The following is a 22,866-nucleotide window of genomic DNA, read 5'->3' on the forward strand; positions in this document are numbered from 1 at the left end:
CCTTTAAAAAGAAATTCAGGTTCGATTCCCAGCAACAACATTATATTGTTCATTCATTCTGGAATTTTAGTTCATAGATTATGGAATTATAGTTCATTGATTATGGAATTATAGTTCATCGATTATGGAATTGTAGTTCATCGATTCTGAAATTTTAGTTTATAGATTATGGAATTTTAGTTCATTCATTCTGGAATTTTTAGTTCATAGATTAGATTATGGAATTATAGTTCATCGATTATGGAATTTTAGTTCATATGTTGTTGCTGGGAGTCGAACCTGATTTTTTTTTTTAAGGGGAGACGCGCGTTTTATTAAAACGACGTCATTTTGGCATCCGTATGCAACATGCATGGTGCATACGGATGCACAGCATAATTTGCCTGGTCATATGCGACGTCATTTTTGAAGAACAATTTAATTAATTTTGACAAAGACTGTTTGTCCAATGCACGTTATAGTTTTTTTTTTTTTTTTTTTTTTTATTTTTATTTACTATAAAGCATGTGTATGCGTCTTATGTTGTGAAATTTTGTACCTTTAAGAGTATTAATTATGTACCTAAAATGGCGCAATAAGGAAGTGTTCAACGATAAAACTTATGTTCTGCAGTTCAAGACAGCATGGATTAGATCCCAGATTGATGAAATAAACAGTGCCTTTTTTAGAGCCGGAGGCCCTCTGACTGATGGAAATTCTAGAGAATGGAAGCAGCTTGCTTGGTCTAAACCAGTAGAAGATGTCATTAAGGTGAATGTTGACGACTATGTAGATTTGCAGTCGAGTGAAGCTTCGTGCGGAGGGGTGATGCGTGATCACATGGGCCAGTGAAAACAAGGATTCGTTTTTAACATTGGCAATTGCTCTCCTCTTGAAGCCGAAGTCTGGGCTTTACTCAATGGCATTCAAATAGCAGTAAAAATGGGTTTTAAGAAAGTAATTTTTGAAAATGATTCTAGCATGATTGTCAAGTTTGTCAATGGTGACTTGTACCCTATATAACATCCTGGAGGCATGTAAGAAAGAGCTGCGCATGTTTGAGTTCTGACAGGTGGTTGAGATTGCTCGTGAGCAAAATAGTGTCGCTGATGCAATTGCCAAACAAGCCAAGCATTTCCCCAAAGGTTTGCATGTATTAGAAAATCCCCCTGATTTTGTACTAGGCCTAATTGAGGATGACTTAGATGGGTTCCCAGCTTGGCGCTATGTGTATAACATAAATCATTAAGTTTGTTAAATAAAGTGGGTATCCCCCTTCCTTCTTTTCAAAAAAAATTATGTACCTAAAATAAATTAGTAGTTGTGTAACACACAACATATATATTTTATTATTAAATTTTGTACCTTAATATTGAATTATGTACTTAGAACAGATTAGTAGTTGTGTAGAGACATAGGAAACATGAAAACTAGAGAATCCATAAAAATCTAAAGATCAAAATTCAAAACGGCGTCATTTCGATTCAGGGTCTACTATGCTATGTGGACCCTTGTCCACGATATAAATTCTCGATCTTGTGTGGAACCTATACATTCTCAATCATGATTGCGTGGACTAAAAACACATGAAATACATTATTCTAACTTATAAAATACATTATTCTAACACATAAAGTACATTATTCTAACTCATAATAAAAACCATTATCTTACTACATAAATTTCATTATTCTAACATATATAAAATACATTACTCTGACACATAAAATGCATTATTTTAACTTATAAAATATATTATCTTACTCAAAAATATTCATTATGCTAATACGCGCGAGCTTTAACATCAAAACGATGTTATTATGAATCGTTCTCCACACAATAATTTACCATAAATTCTTAGGCTGGCTGATAGTTGTTTAAGGCCCATTTAAATGCAATATGGGCCTTTCATTTTCATGTGTTGTTTGGGTCTCATTCACCAATCGATATGCGTTGGATCCGTGTCCAGCATGCTTGCTGGACACGGGTAACAGGCACTGTTATCTTTGTTTTTTTGTTTTTTTTTTTTTTTTTTTTTCAGACCGCTTTGTTATAGGAATATATGTTCATAATTTTATTACTATATTATTAATAACTATACATTCATAACTCCATAACTGTACGTTTATAACTCTATAACTGTACATTCATAACTCCATAACTGTACATTCATAACTCCATAACTGTACATTCATAACTCTATAATTGTACATTCATAATTTTTGAAGCTCTATGTTCACAATTTTAGAGCTCTATGTTCATAATTTTATCACTATATGTTCATAATTGTAAGTTCATAATGTTAGAGCTCTTTGTTCATAATTCGATCAATAACTGTACATTCATAATTCCATAACTGTAGATTCATAATCTCATAACTGTAGATTCATAACTCTATAACTGTAGATTCATAACTCCATAACTGTACATTCATAATCTTCGAAGCTCTATATTCACAATTTTAAAGCTCCATGGTCATAATTTTAGCACTATATATGTTCATAATTGTAAGTTCATAATGTTAGAACTATGTGTTCATAATTTCATAATTGCATAACTGTACATTCATAACGGCATAACTGTACATTCATAATCCAAAAAATAAATAACGCCGTTAACGGCAAAACGCGCGCGAATTTATTTATTTATTTTTTAACTAAATGACGCGTTTTTTTTTGAAAAACGACGTCGTTTTGGGTCCGTGTCCACAATTCACTGTGGACACGGGTCCAGGGCATAATTTGCCCTCATTCACTCTTTAAGCATATAAATACAAAACGGGGGTAAATTAAACTTGAAGAAGAAAATCACATCATATTTATTTCTCTAACGGTAGATTTGATTCATATAATAAATTTCGGGGAATATTATTTTTTTTTGAATGCAAATTTCGGGGAATATGAATTATATTTAATTTTGAACTTAATATTTTCTTCTCCCAGTAGTAGTATTTTGAAACTTGCATTTACACCTTTCAATTTCTATGAGGACATTTAGGGTGTGTTTGGTTCGCACATGGGAATCGGAATCGGAATGGGTATCAAATATTAGGTAATGGAAATGAGTTTTAGTGAAAGTATTTAGTATGTTTGGTAGTATGGTGGGATGGGAATAATTACCAATATTATTGTTTGGTTATGTATAATCCTATAGTGAGAGAAGATTTTAAAAATACAAGAACAAAAAATAAAAAATAAAAAATAATTGATTCTAATATAAAGACACACAAAACACTAATATGAAAAAATAAAAAATAAAAACAAAAATCTAAAAGCACTAATCAAATTTAAAAATCAAATTACCAATCAAAATTACCCGGAAGGTGAAACCGAAGTGAGAAAATATTGAACCAGTGTGACAATGAACAACAAGTAGTATATTGCAATTTGGAGTAATTGTTCTGTATACAGAAGAAGAGCAATGACCAGTGAAATCAAATAGTGATCCCTCCCAACATACTGGCATTAATAATTCAGCTAAATTTCAGGAAATGAAACCCATAAGGGAAACCCTTATTTTATAAGGGTATGAGTTTTTTGATTGATGGGATATTTCAAATCCATAATAATATTTTAAAAATCAGCCAATCAAACACCTACAATCAATCACTTTCATATCCATACTCAAGTGCTAAACCCCTCAACCAAACACACCCTTAAATAATTGATGTAATATAACTTAAAATACAACTTTCGATCTAACAAGTTAAGAGCTAATACCCAAAATCGTCCTCGACTATAGTGGTTTTTCTCAATTTCGTCCTAAACGACTTTGGTGACCTAATATCGTCCCAGACTTTTGTGTTTCGCTCAATTTAGTCCCAGACTTTTGTGTTTTTGCTCAATTTAGTCCCTCATTTGTTATTCTGTCCATTTGGTGTTAAATAAATAGACAATTCAGTAATTTTAATATTGGCATCTCTTTACTCATAAACATGTGAACTGCGAAATCCTTTTTTTTTTTTTACGAATTACTCCCAGAATTACTCCTAAAACTGCGAATATAAAATTTGATTTGCAGGTCCGGGAGTAATTCTGGGTGTAATTCGTACAAGAAAAAGGAATTTTGCACTTTACAAGTTGAAAGTAAAGAGAGATCAATATTGACATTACTGAATTGTCCCTTTATTTAACACTAATTTGACGGAATAACAAATTGAGGACTAAATTGAGCGAAACACAAAAGTCTGGGACGATATTAGGTCACTAAAGTCGTTTAGGACGAAATTGAGAAAAATCACTATAGTCGAAGACGATTTTGGGTATTAACTCAACAAGTTAATATTACATTTCTACCACTTTAATCAAACAAATCAAGTAATTTACATTTCTAAAATTCCACATTACCTTCCTAGAAGAAATTCTATTACATGAAATAATTAATCTAAGATTCCGTGAATCATGCATGCATGCGTGGCATTTCCACACTTCACTTTCATGATCTCTTTAATTAATTAATTAATTAATTAATTAATTAATTAATTGTCTTAATAGCCATCATAGCTGTCAAATAAACGATGTTTATTTTACTTACGTTGACAGAGATCATAGGACGGCTAGCTTATTGATTGGTTTTAGTTCATATCCCTACGTACATGGCTGTTGCAATCACGTGTGTGTATATATATAGAAGAACAATAATTTATTTTTGAATTAATTGTTGAAGTTTAATTTAACTATCAAATTAATAATAAAAATAAGGAATAAGGTTGAAATTGGTCACTGAACGTAATTTGAAAATGCAATTAGGCCACTGAACGAAAAAAAGTACAATTAGGTCATTGAACACTCCAAACACATGCAATTTCACATGTTAGCAGGTTAACTGCTTACGTGGCAAATGAGTTGACATTTTAAATAATTTTAAAATAATTTGTAATAAATTTTAATAATAAAAAAAAAGCGGCCACCCCGTCGTTTTACTTTATTTATTTATTTATTTTCAATTTTTTTTAAAAAAAATTTATTATTAAAAATTATTTACAAATTATTAAAAATGCCAACTCAGCTGCCACGTAAGCAGGTAATCTGCTGAAATTGATGGTAATATGCATACATTTAAAGTGTTTAGTGGTCTAATTGCACTTTTTTGGAGTGTTCAGTGGCATAATTGCACTTTTTTTTTTCATTCAGTGACCTAATTACATTTTCATGTTACGTTCAGTGGTCAATTTGAACCTTATTCCTAAAAGTAAAACAATATTAAGGGGAAAAGAAGTTGTAGCTTTCAACTCTCAATTCGATCTCAAGATATATAGATGATGATGAAAGAGAAGTTAGTCCAAAATGATAGTCATAGACCCCCATTATATTATGCATGTAATCTTATATTTTCATACTAATTCAAGCTGTGGATTCATTATTGCAAGTAGTCCTTGTCTCACCAACATAACAATAACAATAATAATAATAATAATAATCTATACTATATATAAAAACAAAATCCTCCTGGAATTTTAACTTCTCGCTCAATTCCTAAAAAATCTCTCTTCCCAATAAAATATATTGATTACTATTTTCCCATTCGTACAATAATTCTGGGTAAAAAATTCTATTCTAAAATTCTAAAATAGTGTAATACAATTAGGGGTGTCAAAGTGGGCCAAAGCTCGCGGGTTAGGGCAGCAAGAAATTAGGCTCGCGAAAATGCGGGCCTAACGGGCATGGTCCGCGGAGGGCCAGAGCCCACGCGGGCAAATCCGCGCCGGTTGCGGGCCGGCCCGCGGGCTAGGCCATATTTAAAAAATAAATAAATAAATTATATATATAATATCATTTTTTTTAAAAAAAAAAATCATATATATAATATCTTAATTCTTAGGCAATGTGTAGATCTAACTATCTAATAGTACGCAGAATGGGAGAAATCCAATAATTCAATAATCCTTCGCCAATTCTTAATTCAATAATTCCTAGAGTACGTAGTTCTTCGGTTCTTCCGTCTCCATCCGCCTCCAACTCTATCAAATAATTACTAAAACTAAATCATCAATTCATACATATTTATGAATTACTAAATCGCCTCCAAGTCAAGCAAACATACATATTTATATATGTATTATACACAGACGGGAATTGTAGAGGGAGAATCTAAAGCCGAGAGTGAAATTGAGTGTGCTGTTGAACCCTAGCTTTGATCACCCTTCTACAGTTCTGCTGAACGCGCGGTATCGATCCAGGAGATTTGGGCGAGGTTTATGAATTTTATGGAAGTTTCCGGTGTCATATTTCAAGCAGTTTTAACATGTTTATATACTATTTAATGTTTTTTTTTAAAATTTTAAGTGATGGCCCGCGGGTCAGCCCGCGAGACCCGCAAACCCGCATAGAGCGGGCTTGGGTTGTATAGTTCCAAGCCCGCAGACTTCGCGGGCCGGCCCGCCAAAGCCCGCCAAATAAAAAGCCGCGGTGGGGAGAGCCTAATGAGGCGGGTCGGCCCGTATTGACGCCCCTAAATACAATTCCCTTTGTACATCTATACTATATATAAAAACAAAATCGTGAAATTTTAACTTCGCGCCCAATTCCTAAAAAATCTCTCTTCCCAATAAAATTTATTGATTTCTACTTTCCCATTCGTACAATAATTCTGGGTAAAAATTCTATTCTAAAATTTTAAAATAGTGTAATACAATTTCCTTTGTACATCTATTTATACTTCTATACTATATACAGGGTTATAAAAATCCCGCCTAGGCACCGAGTAATCGGCGCCTAGGCGCTAGGCGCTCATAGGCCGTGGCGATTTTCGCCCTAGGCTCCTGCCTAGGAGACCGGCCGCCTAGGCGCCCGCCTAGCGCCTAACTCGTCCGATTACGCCGAGTTAACTCATCAATTTCTGTCGAGTTAGTCGAATTAACTCGACCGACTCAACCTTGCTAATTTTTTTCATTTATATGACATATACATATAGTATGACATATATACACTCGTAGACTAGTTTGATACTTTCAATCTTTGGATGATTGAAGTATTTGGGTATTTCATTTGAGTTTTTTTTTTTTTTTTTTAGTATTCTTTTGATGTTATGCCTTATGAATTGTCATTATGTCATTTATTTGGATGTGTTATTTGATTGGATGTTGAAAACAGCCTCATTAAAATTGTCAAATTGCAAGTCTGCTACTGTTTTTTTCGCAACCGCCTAGCGCCGCCTAGATTCCGCCTAAGCGCCGACTAGGCCGCTTAGGCGCTAGGCGCTGCCCGGGCGCCCGACTAGCGCCAGTGCCTACTGCAACCATGACTATATATAAAAACAAAATCCTCCTGGAATTTTAACTTCCCGCCCAATTCCTAAAAAATCTCTCTTCCCAATAAAATATATTGATTATTACTTTCCCATTCGTACAATAATTCTGGGTAAAAAATTCTATTCTAAAATTCTAAAATAGTGTAATACAATTCCTTTTGTACATCTATACTATATATAAAAACAAAATCCTGGAATTTTTGACTTCCCGCCCAATTCCTAAAAAATCTCTCTTCCCAATAAAATATATTGATTTTACTTTCCCATTCGTACAAAAATTCTAGCTAAAAATTGTGATGTGTCAAAAGTTCGGCAAGGCATAACTTTTGACTCGGTTGTCTGTTTTGGACAAATAATTTTTTGAAATCGCGTATTTTTTTCGAGATCTATCCACCGCAAACTGCCGTAGGCGGTTTGGCTCACCAATTTCTAAAAAAAAATGCTTTATTAAATAGTTTCTAAGAAAAAACTATGAGAACCTTATGTTTTATTAATGAATTTTTAAATTTTTTCTTTAAAAAATTGTCCCGTGCATTATTTGATAATTTCTCTTTATAATTGGTCAAATTATTTAATTATGATACATTTGGGAATAGTTAATGATGGTAATAGAAATCCTAGAAGAATACTTTGAACAATATTTAATTATTGTTATATTATTATTGTGACTCACGGAATACAATACAAGAATATTTAATTTTGGTTATATTATTATTGTGTGCCTCACGACCATTATATACTAACAAAACTTGAAAAGAAACTATTACTACTACTACTACTACTACTACTACTACTACTAATAATAATAATAATAATAATAATAATAATAATAATAATAATAATAATAATAATAATAATAATAATAATAATAATAATAATAATAATAATAGTAATAATATAATATAAGTTGTAAAAGTAATATTTAAAAGTAATTAAGTGTTAATAATAATAGTAAGAATATTAACATAAGAATTATAACATAGAATAAATCGTAATAATTAATAACTATAGTTTAGGATTAAATTTGAAATTGTCAGGAAAAATAAGCGACCTCTGGTGAAATTAACTCTTTATCGATTTAAATATTTTTAATATATTACAACAATTTCATTCTGTGCATCGCACGGGTGAAAATACTAGTAATAATAATAATAATAATAATAATAATAATAATAATAAAAAGAAGGATAAAGTACAAATAAGTCACCAAACTATTTAGGAAATAATAATTAAGCCATCAAATTTAAATAACCCCAAATAAGTCATTGAACCCGGAAAAAAAAAAAAAGAGCCAATAAGTAATTGAACTCATAAAAGAGCAATTAACATTTTTAACAGGTTAACTCTAGGTTTTTGTTGACTGAATTGCCAAATATTTATTTTATTTACGTTTCTTTTATTATAATCCACCTACATAGTAATATAATATATTTTAAAGTAATTATAATCAAAATAGTTTTAACTTGTCGAGATTTGATTTATGTATTTATTTATTATTACTTTTTCACTGGATCTTCTGTTAAAAAAATAATAATAAATAAATAAATTAGATCTAGACCAGACAAAACTATTTTGATTATAATTACTTTAAAAAATATTACTATGTAGGTGGATTATAATAATAAACAAAAAACGTAAATAAAATAAACATTTGGCAATTCAGTCAACAAAAACTTGGATAACATGTTAAAAATGTTAATTGCTCTTTAGTCAGGGACGAAGCCAGAAATTCTATTGAGGGGGAGGGGGGAGGGGGGGGGGGGGGGAGAAAAAGTAGGGACTGATTCAGAAATTTTTTCCAGTAAAGGAGAAACATTAAGGGGGCGTTTGGTTCAGGTTATATAAGATAACCAAGGGAATGTAACATTCCAAAGCTCACATTCCGGTGTTTGGTTCATATTATCTCAGGGAATCTAACATTCCCAAGGAATGTCACATTCCCTCCACATAGGATTTTGAAGGGAATGTGATTCCCTTCAAAATCTTAGGTAATCTAAGATAACCTTGGTTATGTTAGTTATATATATATATATATATATATATATATATATATATATATATATATATATATATATATATATATATATATATATATTTTATTATGTTATGTTAGTTTATAAAATAATTTTGTTTCTCAAGTTCAAGATTTTAGTTAATATTTTAAAATCATGTGATTATATATGATACCGTTATCTTATTTATTTATTTTAATTTTTAAATTTATTAAAATATATGAAAATATGTTAAGGATATTATAGTGTGTATAAAAGATAACCCTAAACCAAACATCATTATATTACATACCCCAATTTTAACCAAACACAGGAATCTAACATTCCCAGCAATCTAACATTCCCTAAGGTAATCTTACATTCCGTGAACCAAACGACCCCTAAAACAAAAGAGAAATTTTTTTTTAAAAATAAATTATTTAAGAAATATAGTTGTAAATATTGTTGGATATGGACAAAAAATAAAACACATCAAAATTTTATAAAAATATTCATATTAACAAAATATGAAACATAATTAATTTGATAAAAATAATTTAAATAGAAAACACATTATAAATTACATATCTCATTAGTAGTATAAAAGAATGTTATATATATATATATATATATATATATATATATATATATATATATATATATATGTGTGTGTGTGTGTGTGTGTGTGTGTGTGTGTGTGTGTGTGTGTGTGTGTGTGTGGGGGGGGGGGGCGGGGGGGGGGGGGGGGGTCAAGACCTGGACCTGGGCCGTGTCTGGGTTTAGGCTTATGCTAGTTTCGAGCTAGGCTTTGGACTAATTTTTATAAGATTTGAACCGACTCTCCATAAGTTGGCAAATTATGTTGTGCATCCGTATACGCCATGCAGGGTGCATACGGATGCAAAAATCACGTCGTTTTTCATAAAACGCGCGCCTACTTAAAAAAAAAAAATTAGTTTCGATTCCCCGCAACAACATTATGTTATTCATTTTTAGTTCATTCATTTTGGAATTTTTAGTTATGAAATTCTGAAAGTGTAGTTATGCAATTCTGGAAGTGTAGTTATGCAGTTATGGATGTGTAGTTATGCAATTCTGGAATTATAGTTATGCAATTCTGGAAGTGTAGTTATGCAATTCTGGAAGTGTAGTGAAATTATGGATCTGTAGTTATGCAATTCTGATTTTTTTTTAAAGTTAGACGCCAAAACGACGTCGTTTTTGCATCCGTATGCACCATGCATGGTGCATACGGATGCACAACATAACGCTCCCCATAAGTTGGTTTAGGTTTATGCTAAATTTGGCTCAGACTCGATTTATAGGCGGGTGGGTCCATGCGTGTAGCAAAACATGTGATTTCTATTAATAACATTTTTACTTTGGCAAAATATGGGATACAACTATACTTTTAGATATACTTTGGATTCGTTATCCGTCACTTCTCTTCACTTAATAAGCTTGTGGGACCATGCGTGCAACAAAACATGCGATTTATACTTATCACTTTTTTAATGTGCCAAAATGTGGGATATAATTACATTTTTAGATATGCTTGTGTATTCGTTTTTCATCATTTCTCCTCGTCTAATATGGTTGTGGATCCATGTGCACAGCAAAACACGCGATTTCTATTTGTAACTTTATTAATTTGGCAAAATATGGGATACAACTGTATTTTTAGATATAGTTGTGCATTTGTTGTCCATCATTTTTTCTCACCTAATATGCTTGAGGGTCCATGCGTTCAACAAAACATGTAATTTCTAATTTTAATTTTATTAACTAGTTATCGCACGCGAATTGCCTGACTAAACTAATACTTAATGTAAAAATTGAAATAAGTAATAAATTATTCATAATAACTAAAAATATCATTTTCTTTATTATTATTATTATTATTATTATTATTATTATTATTATTATTATTATTATTATTATTATTATTATATATTATTATTAAAATGCTAAAAGAAATATTGTAATAAGTCAAGTCAAGAATAATAATAAAGAGAAGAAATTACAGAGGTAAAACTAGCGAATGGAAAAACGTTGAATGCTTCCTACTCTCCCTTGTTTATAAAGCCATCAACATTAGTGGATTTTGGACCAGTTCTTCAGGACATGTGAGTGATGTGGATGAGAGAGAACATGTGAGCTCATCCTGCAAATTTTGGTTTTTTCTGAGACCCACAAGAGAGAGAAAGGGAAAGGGAAATGCGTGGTCGCATGGTTTGGCGCATAGATCGCGCACGCGCCAGCTGGAGCGGCAATCCCCTCTTTTTTTTTTTTTCCTTTTTATCCTTCTTCTCTTTCCCTACTCTCTCTCCTACTTAGGCACCTCAAAAACCTCCACAAAAACCTCACTATTAAGGCCATCCCCATTAGAGGTTCATGGTGAAGTTTTTGAAGCAAATGAGGTGGTGTGGAAGTGGGAGAGAGAGAGAGAGAGAGAGAGAGAGAGAGAGAGAGAGAGAGAGAGAGAGAGAATGGGGTTCTTGCAGGAAACCAAAGTTTTTTGTCTCTTGCAGTGGGCCCCACAATATAATTTTAAAAAATAGCTAGTGCGCGTTAAGCGCACCCGCGTTGACCCTCATTAAATTTTTTTTTTTTTTTTTTTTTTGTTTTTTCTCACTTTTTTAGTTTTTTTCCTCCCTATTTTCCAACATGGCTCCTCAAATCTTGTGCAAAATTAAAACTATTGGAGATGTCCTAAGGATGCCATAAGAACTTTAGCACAAATACAATACATCTTCTTTATTAGTTTTTGTTAATTAATTAATTACCAAAGGTAACAAACTTGATGTAGTTTATATTTATGAATTTAAATGTATTTTAAAGCAAATTTCACATTTAATACTCGACTATTATAATATTGTTACATTTAGTTATAATTTTAAAGGTTTATCATATTATACATTTATTTTGATTTGTTTGTCGCAATTAGTGCTAAGGGTTTCCTACTGCTCTTTGTTTAGGGTTTTGCCTTTCGAGAGAGAGTCTTCCATTTAGAGATGCGGTTGAGCTTATTCTTAAGGGCACGGATGCGCTTGTTGATGACTCTGAGGACTGGTCCGTCGCTGACGTTGGAGACCTCAGTGGCCGCTATGGATAATGGAGGGTTTTGGGAGCGGCGGCGGGGTTTTAAGAGAGGGGATTACAAAGGAAAAACTAGCGAATGGAAAAGCTCTAAACTGCTCCCTACTCTCCCTTATTTATAACAACTTAAGCACAAATACATTTCATCTTCTTTATTTTTTTAATTAATTATTTACCAAACATAACAAACTTTATGTATTCTAGTTTTAATTTTATTAACTAGTTATCGCACGTGCATTGCCCGACTAATCTAATGTTTAATGTAAATATTGAAATAAGTAATAAATCATTCATAATAACTAAAACTATCATTTTATTATTATTATTATTATTATTATTATTATTATTATTATTATGCTAAAAAAAATATTGTAATAAGTCAAGTCAAGAATAACAATAATAATAAAGACAAAATTACAAAGGTAAAATTAACAAATGGAAAAACGTTGAAGTACTTCCTAGTCTCCCTTATTTATAAGGTCATCCACATTAGTGGATTTTGGACCCGTGTCTTAGGAAATATGAGTGATGTGGATGAGAGAGAATATGTGTGATCCTCCTGCAAATGTTGATTTTTTGTGAGATCCGTAGAAGAGAGAAAGAGGAAGGGAAATGCGTGGTCGCGTGGTGGGGTGCACAGATCGCTCAAGTGCTCGTTTGAGCGTCAAGCCCAATTTTTTTTTGGCGTTAGATCCCAATTTTTTTTTTCTTTTTTTCCTTGTATCCTACTTCTCTTTCCCTCCTATCTTTCATACTTGACACCTCAAAAATCACCCTAAAAACCTCACTTAGGACATCATCAATAGTGGTAGATTTTTGAGGAGTTTTTGCATGTGTGATTATGAAAGAGGAAATGTGGGAGGAGGGAAAAAGAAAAAAAAATTAAAACAAAACAAAATCTGAAAAAAAAAAATGGAACTGCTTAACGCGCAAGCCAGGCGCCCGCCGTGCACGCGCAGCAATATCGCAACACAAAATTCTTCATTTATTGTGCGGGACCCACATTTCTCACCAAAAACCCTCATTTACTGCAAAGACTTTATTTATTCTCTCACCTCACCCTCTCTCCTCCACCTTACCCATCATTCCTCAAAAACTGGTCTTAAATCCCCTAATGGGGATGCTCTAAAGGCATCTACAATAGTTTTATTTTTGCACAAGATTTTTGGAGTCATGTTGGAAAATTGGGAAGAAAAAAAAAAGAAAAGAAATATTATTTAATGAGGGTTGGTGACCACCCTCAACACGCCCAGTGGGCGGTGCTAGTGCGCGTTGAGGGTTTTTTTTTTTTTTTTTTAAATTATAATGTGGGGCCCACTATAGGAAACAAAAAACTTGGGTCTCCTACAAGAACTCCATTCTTTCTCTAATCATTATTGTGTGGACCATGGTCCATATAAGTTGTATGGATCATATTTTGTATACTGCAAAATAATGTACATCTAGTACAAAAATAATGTACATTGTATTCAGGAGATGTACATTATTTTTGTACTGAGTGTACATTATATTGTATAATGTACATACAGTACAAAAATAATGTACATTTAATATATTAAAAATGTACTGCTGCCACTGCCACCACTGCTGCCACTGCCACCGCTACCATCGCCACCACCACCGCTACCACCGCCGCCGCCACCACCACCACCGCCGCCACCACCACCATTGCCAGCACCACCACCACCACCATCACATATTTTTATAAGGGTATTTATGTCTTTTAAAACATATTTCATTTCTATTCCTTAAACTAACCAAACACTGTAATATAATTCCTAAAGTCTATTCCTTCCGCGAACCAAACAATAGAATACAATTCCTATTCTATTCCTGCCTATTCCATTCCTTATAGAATAGCATTCCTATTACTTCAAAATTCATTCCGTGAACCAAACGTGTTATAAGAACTTTACCACAAATACAATTCATCTTCTTTATTAATTTTTTTTTTAAATTAATTAATTACAAAAGATAACAAACTTTATGTAGTTTATATGTATGAATTTAAATTTATTTTAAAGCAAATTTCACATTTAATGTACTCGACTATTATATCATTATTACATTTAGTTATAATTTTAAAATTTTATCATATTATAATTTTTTTTTTTTTAAAATGCCATTCCATTATTTAATCAAAATAATTGACATATAATTTCATCATTCAATTAAAAAATATTATAAGAGATGAGTGAAATTACGCCAATTCAAGATGTTTGAATATTAAATTACATGTTAACTATCTTTATTAAAAGTAGAATGATTAAATTTTAAAATAAATACTAATTGTGACAATAAATGAAAGCCAAAGATGTAACTAAAAAAAAATAAGGAGAGGGCAAAAGTGGCAAACAACTATAAAATAGTTGTGTATTTGTTGTCCACCACTTCTCTTCGCCTAATATGCTTGTGGATCCATGCGTGCAACAAAACACGTGATTTCTACTTATAACGTTTTTAATAAGACAAAATGTAGGCAACAATTGTATTTTTATATATAGTTGTGATTTGTTGTCCAACACTTCTCCTCGCCTAATAGGCTTATGGGTCCATGTGTGCAGCAAATCACGTGATTTATACTTATAACCTTTTTAAAATGACAAAATTTGAGATACAACTATGTTTTTAGATATAGTTGCGATTTGTTATCTAACACTTCTCCTCGCCTAATAGGCTTGTGGGTTTATGCGTGCAGCAACACACACATTTCCACTTATAACTTTTTAAATCTAGCAAAATGTGGGAGACAATTATATTTTTAGATAGAGTTGTGATTCACTGTCCACCACTTTTCCTCGTCTAATAGGCTTGTGGGTCTATGAATGCATGCCTCAAAACACACGATTTTTACTTTTAACATTTTAATCTAGCAAAATGTGGAATACAATTGTATTTTAAGATATAGTTTTGTATTCATTGTCTGTCATTTCTCCTCGCCTAATATGCTTGTGGGTCCATGCGTGCAACGAAGCATGCAATTTTTACTTTTAACTTTATTAATTTAACAAAATATGGGATCCAACTGTATTTTTAGATATAGTTGTGTATTCGTTGTCCATCATTATTTCTCCTCACCTAATATACTTGTGGGTCTATGCGTGCAACAAAGCATGCACAAAATTTCTACTTTTAATTTTATTAACTACTTACTGTACATGTATTATGCGACTAAACTAATGCTCAATATAAAATTAAAATAAGTAAATAATTATATATTAAATGTTCACAATTTACATACTGAATGCTTACAATTTTGTAAAATGTTAATTGTGAATATTTAGTATGTAAATTGTGTACATTAAATATATTTAAATTGTGAACATTCAATATACAAATTGTATAATTTGGATCTGGGTCCACCTTGCAAGGTGGCCTTGGTCCATAGTATAAAAATTGATAAATGTCGGGGAATCTCAATTATATATATTTTTAATGCTACTGACTCTATTATATTGTAGTATCTATTCAAACATACTTTTTCAACCTACTGAAACACAACAAGTCAACAACACCTCCACTAGAACTCGATTTAGTGACCTCCCATAAAAGAGAGGCACTACATGCCATCTCAATTATATTTAATTTTAAATTTTTATTTTGTAAACCCAACTTGCAGTATATGCTTTATCAAAATCCACGTAGCTGTTATATTTTGGGATAAAGGGAGTACTATAATATCAAATTAAATTATTATTTTTTTTTTAGAAGAAGGGAGGGATAGACCTCAGGTCATTATCTGACCCTCACAATAACATTACTACCAAAGAGCCCAAGCTCGTCTTCGCGTAAGTGCTTCTGCATGCTCTCCGTAGCATATATAATCATAGATGCATTCTTCGCTGATGTCATTGAAAGCGATCCGCGCAATGAGGTCTGCTAGTTTATCGCGCAATGATATCAAATTAAATTATTAATAAATATTTACACATACAATTGCTTGAACATTATACCATGGATAATTTGTATTTGTAAGGTTGACCACTTGTCCACTTACACAATATTCATTTTTGATATACTGAAAATTATTTATGGTATATTAAATGTTTAATTTTTAAAAATTCATTTTAAGCGTACTAAATGTTCATTTTTAGATATACTAACTATCTAAAATTGAACATTCAATACATTAAAAAATGAACATTTATAAATGTTCTAAGTATAATTTGTCACAAAAGATGAATATGTCCATTACAACAACTATTTACAATAATTAGATACAACTTTTCAAGCAATAATCCAGATTTTAGCGCTTAAAAAATATTAGGAATCTGTGCATGAATGCACCACCATGTAATAATAATAAATAATAATCAACTGCATGTTTCATTAGATATAAAAGACATAATAAAAAGTTAAAGATGAGTGCATATAAAATATGATATAAGGAAACTGGCCATCTATATAAGTGTATCAAGCATAATACCATACTTATATAAATCAAAGTAAAAAATATCACTATAATTAGATTAATATAGAGATTAAAAAAATAAAGTAATTTAAATTCAACTTTAGAGTATGGGGAGGTCCTTGTCTTGGTTGCACTACCAGACACGTTAAAGATACATGCATATATGTCTTATTAAAAGCCTGCAATAATTTTGGCATGCTCATCACTTTGATGATAAGGTTCGGTTCATTAATCAGGGAGCCATATACTAATGGCCCAATCGTTATATCGTGCACTACCGCGCCTCCCAAAACGACGTCTTTTTGTTTAATTGTTAAAAAGAAATCTCTGTTTCAAATGCAAATAAACTTATAACAGAATACATATAAACTCATAACAGAATACACATAATCTAACATAATACATAATACACATAAACTCTTAACTGAATACACATAAACTCATAACACAATACACATAAAATTTTAACTGAATACACATAATGAGATTTGGTCTATTCGGATGAACGGAGTGACGTTAGCATGAAACGCACGCGTTTTGTGCCTGAGCCGTGGTGCACGATATAAATTACCATAATGGCCATCACTTTGTCCGGGTCAAGACCGGGACCTGGGCCGTGCTCGGATTTGGGTTTATGCTGGTCTCGAGCTAGGCTTTGGACTATTTTTTATAAGATTTGAACCGACCCTCTATAAGTTGGTTTAGGTTTAGGCAAAATTTGGCTCAGACCCGATTTTTTCAGACCTTTTAGGGTTGATTTGACCTTAAACTAGCCCGGGGCAATCTCTACTTGGGAAAAGCAATGTTAATGTTGTTAGTATGAGTTTAGGTCAGTGATTTAGTAGGCAATAAGAAGTAATGTTAATGACACTAAAAAATCTTGTAATCCAATGATATTATTGATGTTACTTTTTTGCAAGATGTTATTATAAGATTTTACACTTTTAGCTCAAACATGGTATCATTGTATGACTTTTGATCATCGTCCTCGTCAATCCTGACTCTAGTCTTGTAATGATACCTTCGAGAAACATGCAAAAAATACACCAAATTCAGGACACCCAGACCTGCAATCAGTGAGTAGTAATTCTCCAGCCTGCCGGAGTTTAGGTCTTTAGTCAACCAATCCGGGTGGCCGTCCCTCGCCGTGGTTTTGTGCACAACGTTCACAAACAATATGCTCAGGTAACTGGCGCCGGCGGCGGTTATGGAGTACAATGAATTGGCCACACTGCTCATGTTATCCGGGAACTCTCTGTTGAAGAACTCAATCTGCCCGATGATATTGAACGCCTCGGCATATCCCGTGACGATTAGCTGCGGGGCTAGCCACATGACCGTGATGGACGCGCCGCCGTGGGCGGAGGTCCTCCGCTTTCTCTCGACTAGTGCTGATAGGATCATGGCTATGATGGAGAAGACGAGGCCGATACCGATTCTTTGGAGCATTGTTATCCCGGCCTCGATTTTGGTCCTGTCACGGAGCCAAGGCACGAGTAGGCGGTCGTAGACGGGGAGCCATATGGACAAGGTGATCATGGGAATGACAAAGAGTGAAGCAGGGGGGATTTGGAAGTTGGGGCCAAGGTGACGGTCCATTTTTAGGGCTTGGGACATTGTGAATGTGCCCTGTTGGCCTATGGCTACTAAGCCTATGATTCCTGCTGCCCAGATTGGGATGATTCTTACTATGCATTTCACTTCTTCCATTTGGTGGATGCTTACTAGTCTCCACCTGCTACAAGTTGTTCCATCTGGGTTCAAATCACCTTCTGTTATCACCGCTGCTTTGTTTAAAAACCTGATCCAATTTATAAACACATCCATCAAACAATTTCTTGGGTGGAGGTCGGTAAATAAAGGACTAAGTTCATAAATTAGTTGCTAGGTGATTGTTAGGTCGAGGTCGGTAAAAGGCCAAATTTAGTAATTTTGATTCTCCAAAATGTAAAGATTATCTATAAAAAAAAATAAAATTGTGTTTTCCTACTAACCAGTATTGTAAAAATTGGCCGACTTAGGTGGCTACCAAGGCGCTAGACACCCCTAGAACGAGGTGATTTCAGCCCTAAGCGACTTTTAGTCGGCGGGCCGACTAACTGACCGACTAGGTGTCGAGTTGGGTGCTTAATTCGGCTGAGTTGGCGCCTAACTCGGTCGAGTCAATGCTCAACTTGGCCGAGTCGTTTTTTTTGCTTGCTCGGTTGTTCCTCTTCTATATTTCTCCAGCCATGTACTCAATTAACCATGTAACATATATAATTGACTAGTTTGTGGGATTATAGTCTAACAACTCATAGCCTTAAATGGGAAAAGTGGAGACAATATACTTGAATTACTAGACCACCTAGGCCCTCTGCGCACCCCGGCCGACTAGCGCCTAGCGCCTTCTGCAACATTGCTACTAACTATAGTTTTTGGTATAATGGTAAGCGTTTGATCTTAACAAGTGGTATCATAGTCATGTCAGGGATTTGAGTTGTGCTGGGAGGGGGAATTGTTGGGTGAAGGCGACGAAGTCCAGCACCCTTGTCTTGGCTCAACTAGCTAATAATTAAGTATTGGGCAGAGACCAATAAAAAGTCAAGTCCAGCACCAAATAGTGGCAAAGAAATTATTGAGTGGAGACTTAAATGATCAAATCTAGCACCATACCTCTACAAAATGTTGGTATAACGAAATAAAATTGGACATTTACTACTAGGTGTTGTTTGTACATTTGATCATAATAATAAGTTTATACCTGCAATCATTGGTTAGGGGAAGCTTTCTCCCGACGGGAGATGTAAACGGAGGATCATAATAATACCCACTGGCTTCGGCTTCATCTGGGAGCTTAACTTTCCTTTTGTTGAACGCCGCTACGAACACCTGAGCAACGCCGGAGAAGACGCTCCCCTGCGGCTTAACGTAAACGTAGACGCGCCTGCCGAGAAAGAACAGCACGATGGCGAACACCATGAGGCCGGTGGGGATGCCGAATCCGAGCGCCCAGCTGACAGAGTCTTGAATATAGACGACGAGTGTTAAGGAGAAGATAATCACCAGCGTGAAAGAAGTGTAATACCAGTTGAAGAAGCTGGTGATCCCTTTCCGGCCTTCCTCCGTGGTGGCGTCGAATTGGTCGACGCCGAACGGGATGCTGCACGGCCGGATTCCGCCGCTGCCGACGGCGAGCATGCCCAAGCCGAGGAAGAGATAACCCAGCTGCGAGTTTGTTGGGCCTTTGCAGTCCTGCGGGTGGGTGACGACGTCGTTGCATGGCGGTGGACGTAGTCTTGGAACCAGGGCTATTATGGTCAATGTCAGCATTCCCTGTCCAAATCACAATCTTTTAGCCATCATTTCTTAATTATTATTATTAAATACAAATTGATTTAATTTGTTAATTATTAAATACAATTAGGCGTTATTTATTATTAATTCAATCAAGATCGAAGGCAAAAAGCTACGTACGATTTGATAAATGATATGATGAAAGCAATGGCCCAAACCTTTGAAAGCTACCTTTTTTTTTTTTTTTTTATTTGATAATTGTTTTTTCTGTTAAATTAATTGTCCATTAATTATTACAGAAGATTTGAAAGATAAATGAAGTGTTTGGTAAATAAATGTTAGCTGATTGGGTGATAGTTGATTATATTATCCGATTGTAAAAAAGTGTTTGATAATTAAATCAGTTGTTAGTTGATAGCTGATTATATGTAAAATGACTTTCTCAAAAAGTTGATTAGCATTTTGGAGCAATAAACTACTACGAAAAGCTAGCTATTTAATTCAACACTCATATTAATTGTTTAACCGAGTCAAATAGTTAATAGTGATCAAATAAGTTAAAATTGATTGATAAGCTAACTATGTTACCAAATAGGACCAAAATAGTGTAAACGTACCAAAATCTGGGCGACGGAGGAGAAGGCGATGGTCCAAAATCTGCCGAGATAAGAGTCAGAAATGAAGGCACCCAGCAAGGGGATGAAATTAGTGACCCCTGACCGTATGCTCATCATATTTGAAGCTGCAACTTGGTCCAAGTGATACACTGTCAGCAAGAATATTGTGAAGTTCCCCATTATCCCCTCTGTTGCTAGTCTCTCAAATGTCTCATTTCCTGCACATATATACATGCATACCCAAAACCAAAATGTTTAATTGCTACCAATTCAAAGGAAAAAATTGAGATCACCAATAATCCTATGACACATGCATATCCCTATATGTTGATGTGATTACGTTGGACGGAAGTCAGTGAAAGGTCAAATCCAGTACAAGGTGGTTAGGGGATTGTTGGGCCGAAGTTTGAAGGACTAAGTCCATATTTCTTGAAAATGTGGCGATATATAAAGAAATTAAGTTGCATTTTCACTACGTGTTACAGAGTATAATTTTAGCATAATGGTAACTGTTTGATCAGAACCAGTGGTATTTGAGCAGCTAAGCTAAGGCTAGCGGTGGCATATAAAAGTTCAAGTCTAGCACCAGGTGGCTGGAATATTATTTGGCTATAGTTTTTGGCACAAATTAGATAAAAGGAATGGTTGACCGGTTGCACAACAGGTGGTTAGGAGATTGTTTGGCTATAGTTTTTGGCACAAATTAGATAAAAGGAATGGTTGATTTGTCCAACACCATGTAACTAGGGAATTTTCTTTTGTGCAAATTATATAGATAAAAGGTATGATTGAATTTTTCCAATGAATAGACTGCACAAAAGTTGGTTTGAAGACGAAGAATTGAACCTAAAACATAAGGCATGGCTCTCCATCCGCCAGGCTTTCTTTGGGTTGTCGCAGCTTTCGTGTCCGGTGAAGCCTCGTCGTGTCCATTTTCCGGTGCCAGCGATGACCGTGGAGAAGAAATTGGCAACCTCTTATTACTACTCCAAGGGAGCCAAGAAAAAGAGCTTCTATTTTGCTGTATCTTCTCCATCTCCATTGTTTTTCTTGATGTATATAAAACGTTAGTTGGAAGTGCTAATAATGCTCTTACTGGTTGCATTTATAGTGGTTTTGATTGTACTATACTGTGGGGCTAATTAAGAATTGTTTTTGTTTTCTTCCCATTTTTGGTACTGTAGTAAAGAGATCTCAGTAACACCTAATCATATTATGATTGAATTACTTAAGAATATAATTACATAATAATAATTATTATTATTTTTTTTTTGGAAGGGAAAAAGGAAATAACATTAATCAACCCTCAAGTCCTAAAGTACAGCAGAAGAAATAAAAAGCCGTCCAGAATCATTCTAAACACGACTAACAAACTGCATAGTAGCAAAACCAATTAAAAGGTGAGCCACCATCCATATTAAAAGTTCGACTCACATGACAAAACTTAACATCATGAAAACAAGAAAGTAAGAATTAAATATCTTTTAAGAGTAAATCAAAAGAAGAGAAATTTGAGTTGTTGAGGTTGGTAATCAAAATTTGAGCATTAGTTTCCCCAATAACACCATTCCATTACGGCTAAGTATGGTTTTGCTTTGCCTTTGTATGAAAATCCAATCTTTGAGGTAAGCCAACGAAGATCTCACTACCTCTCTAGGATGAGTATTGATCTACTTCCAAAGCTTGTTGTTTCGAGCATCCCAAATATCCCAACAGATTGTAACAAACTGTTTAAGTTACACTTTTGAAAGGGTATGGAATTGTTCCTTCAGCCACTCAAGCAAACCGGCCACCTCCATTTGTAGGAGATGAAGGTTTGATAAGACCACCCCTACAAAGGGGACCATTAATTAAGGTGAGAATTAATTCAAGAATAAATAAACTTCTATGCTATAGAACTCAATGAGTTTTAGAAAAGTTCTTTTATAAATAGTGGTGCAAACCCACTTTCCAAACCAATGTGAGACAAAGGCTACTTAAAATGTCACTTCACTACGAAGAACCAATGTGGTACAAAACTACTTCACTAAGAAGAACCCGAATCTACTTTGACCCGACCCAAAATCAAAAGTGGACCCCACTAATATTTGTACCACAAAATAGCCACTTAAAATGTCATTTCTTGCTATTCAATGCTATTTTTTTTCCAACATTTAGCATAATCACACGTAGCAAAAACATGATAGACAGTTTAATTTCATTCACCCTGCCACAAAGAAAACATAAACCATCACAAGGCACATGA

General features: G+C 33.8%; 1 protein-coding gene across 1 annotated transcript; it reads right to left on the minus strand.

Moving 5' to 3' along the window:
- Positions 1 to 17,610: 17,610 nt before the first annotated feature.
- LOC109154669 (protein NRT1/ PTR FAMILY 2.12-like) lies at positions 17,611 to 21,681 on the minus strand. Its single transcript, XM_019302402.1, has 4 exons — positions 21,468 to 21,681; positions 20,622 to 20,839; positions 19,472 to 20,043; positions 17,611 to 18,529 (listed from the first exon to the last, which is right to left on the minus strand). Exons 1-4 carry the CDS (start codon positions 21,661 to 21,663, stop codon positions 17,665 to 17,667), a joined length of 1,851 nt encoding a protein of 616 aa, XP_019157947.1. The 5' UTR covers positions 21,664 to 21,681; the 3' UTR covers positions 17,611 to 17,664.
- Positions 21,682 to 22,866: the final 1,185 nt, after the last annotated feature.

Source organism: Ipomoea nil, unplaced genomic scaffold (genome assembly GCF_001879475.1).
Source record: "Ipomoea nil cultivar Tokyo-kokei standard unplaced genomic scaffold, Asagao_1.1 scaffold2653, whole genome shotgun sequence".
Taxonomy (NCBI): domain Eukaryota; kingdom Viridiplantae; phylum Streptophyta; class Magnoliopsida; order Solanales; family Convolvulaceae; genus Ipomoea; species Ipomoea nil.

What these genes read in the sequence shown, in the direction of transcription:
- LOC109154669 (XM_019302402.1), bottom strand. Translation starts at nt 21,663, where the DNA reads ATGGAGATGGAGAAGATACAGCAAAATAGAAGCTCTTTTTCTTGGCTC. An exon ending in AGCCATGCCTTATGTTTTAG is followed by an intron (nt 20,840 to 21,467) that starts GTTCAATTCTTC and finishes ATATATGTGCAG; the next exon opens with GAAATGAGACATTTGAGAGA. An exon ending in CCCCTAACCAATGATTGCAG is followed by an intron (nt 18,530 to 19,471) that starts GTATAAACTTAT and finishes AAATTGGATCAG; the next exon opens with GTTTTTAAACAAAGCAGCGG.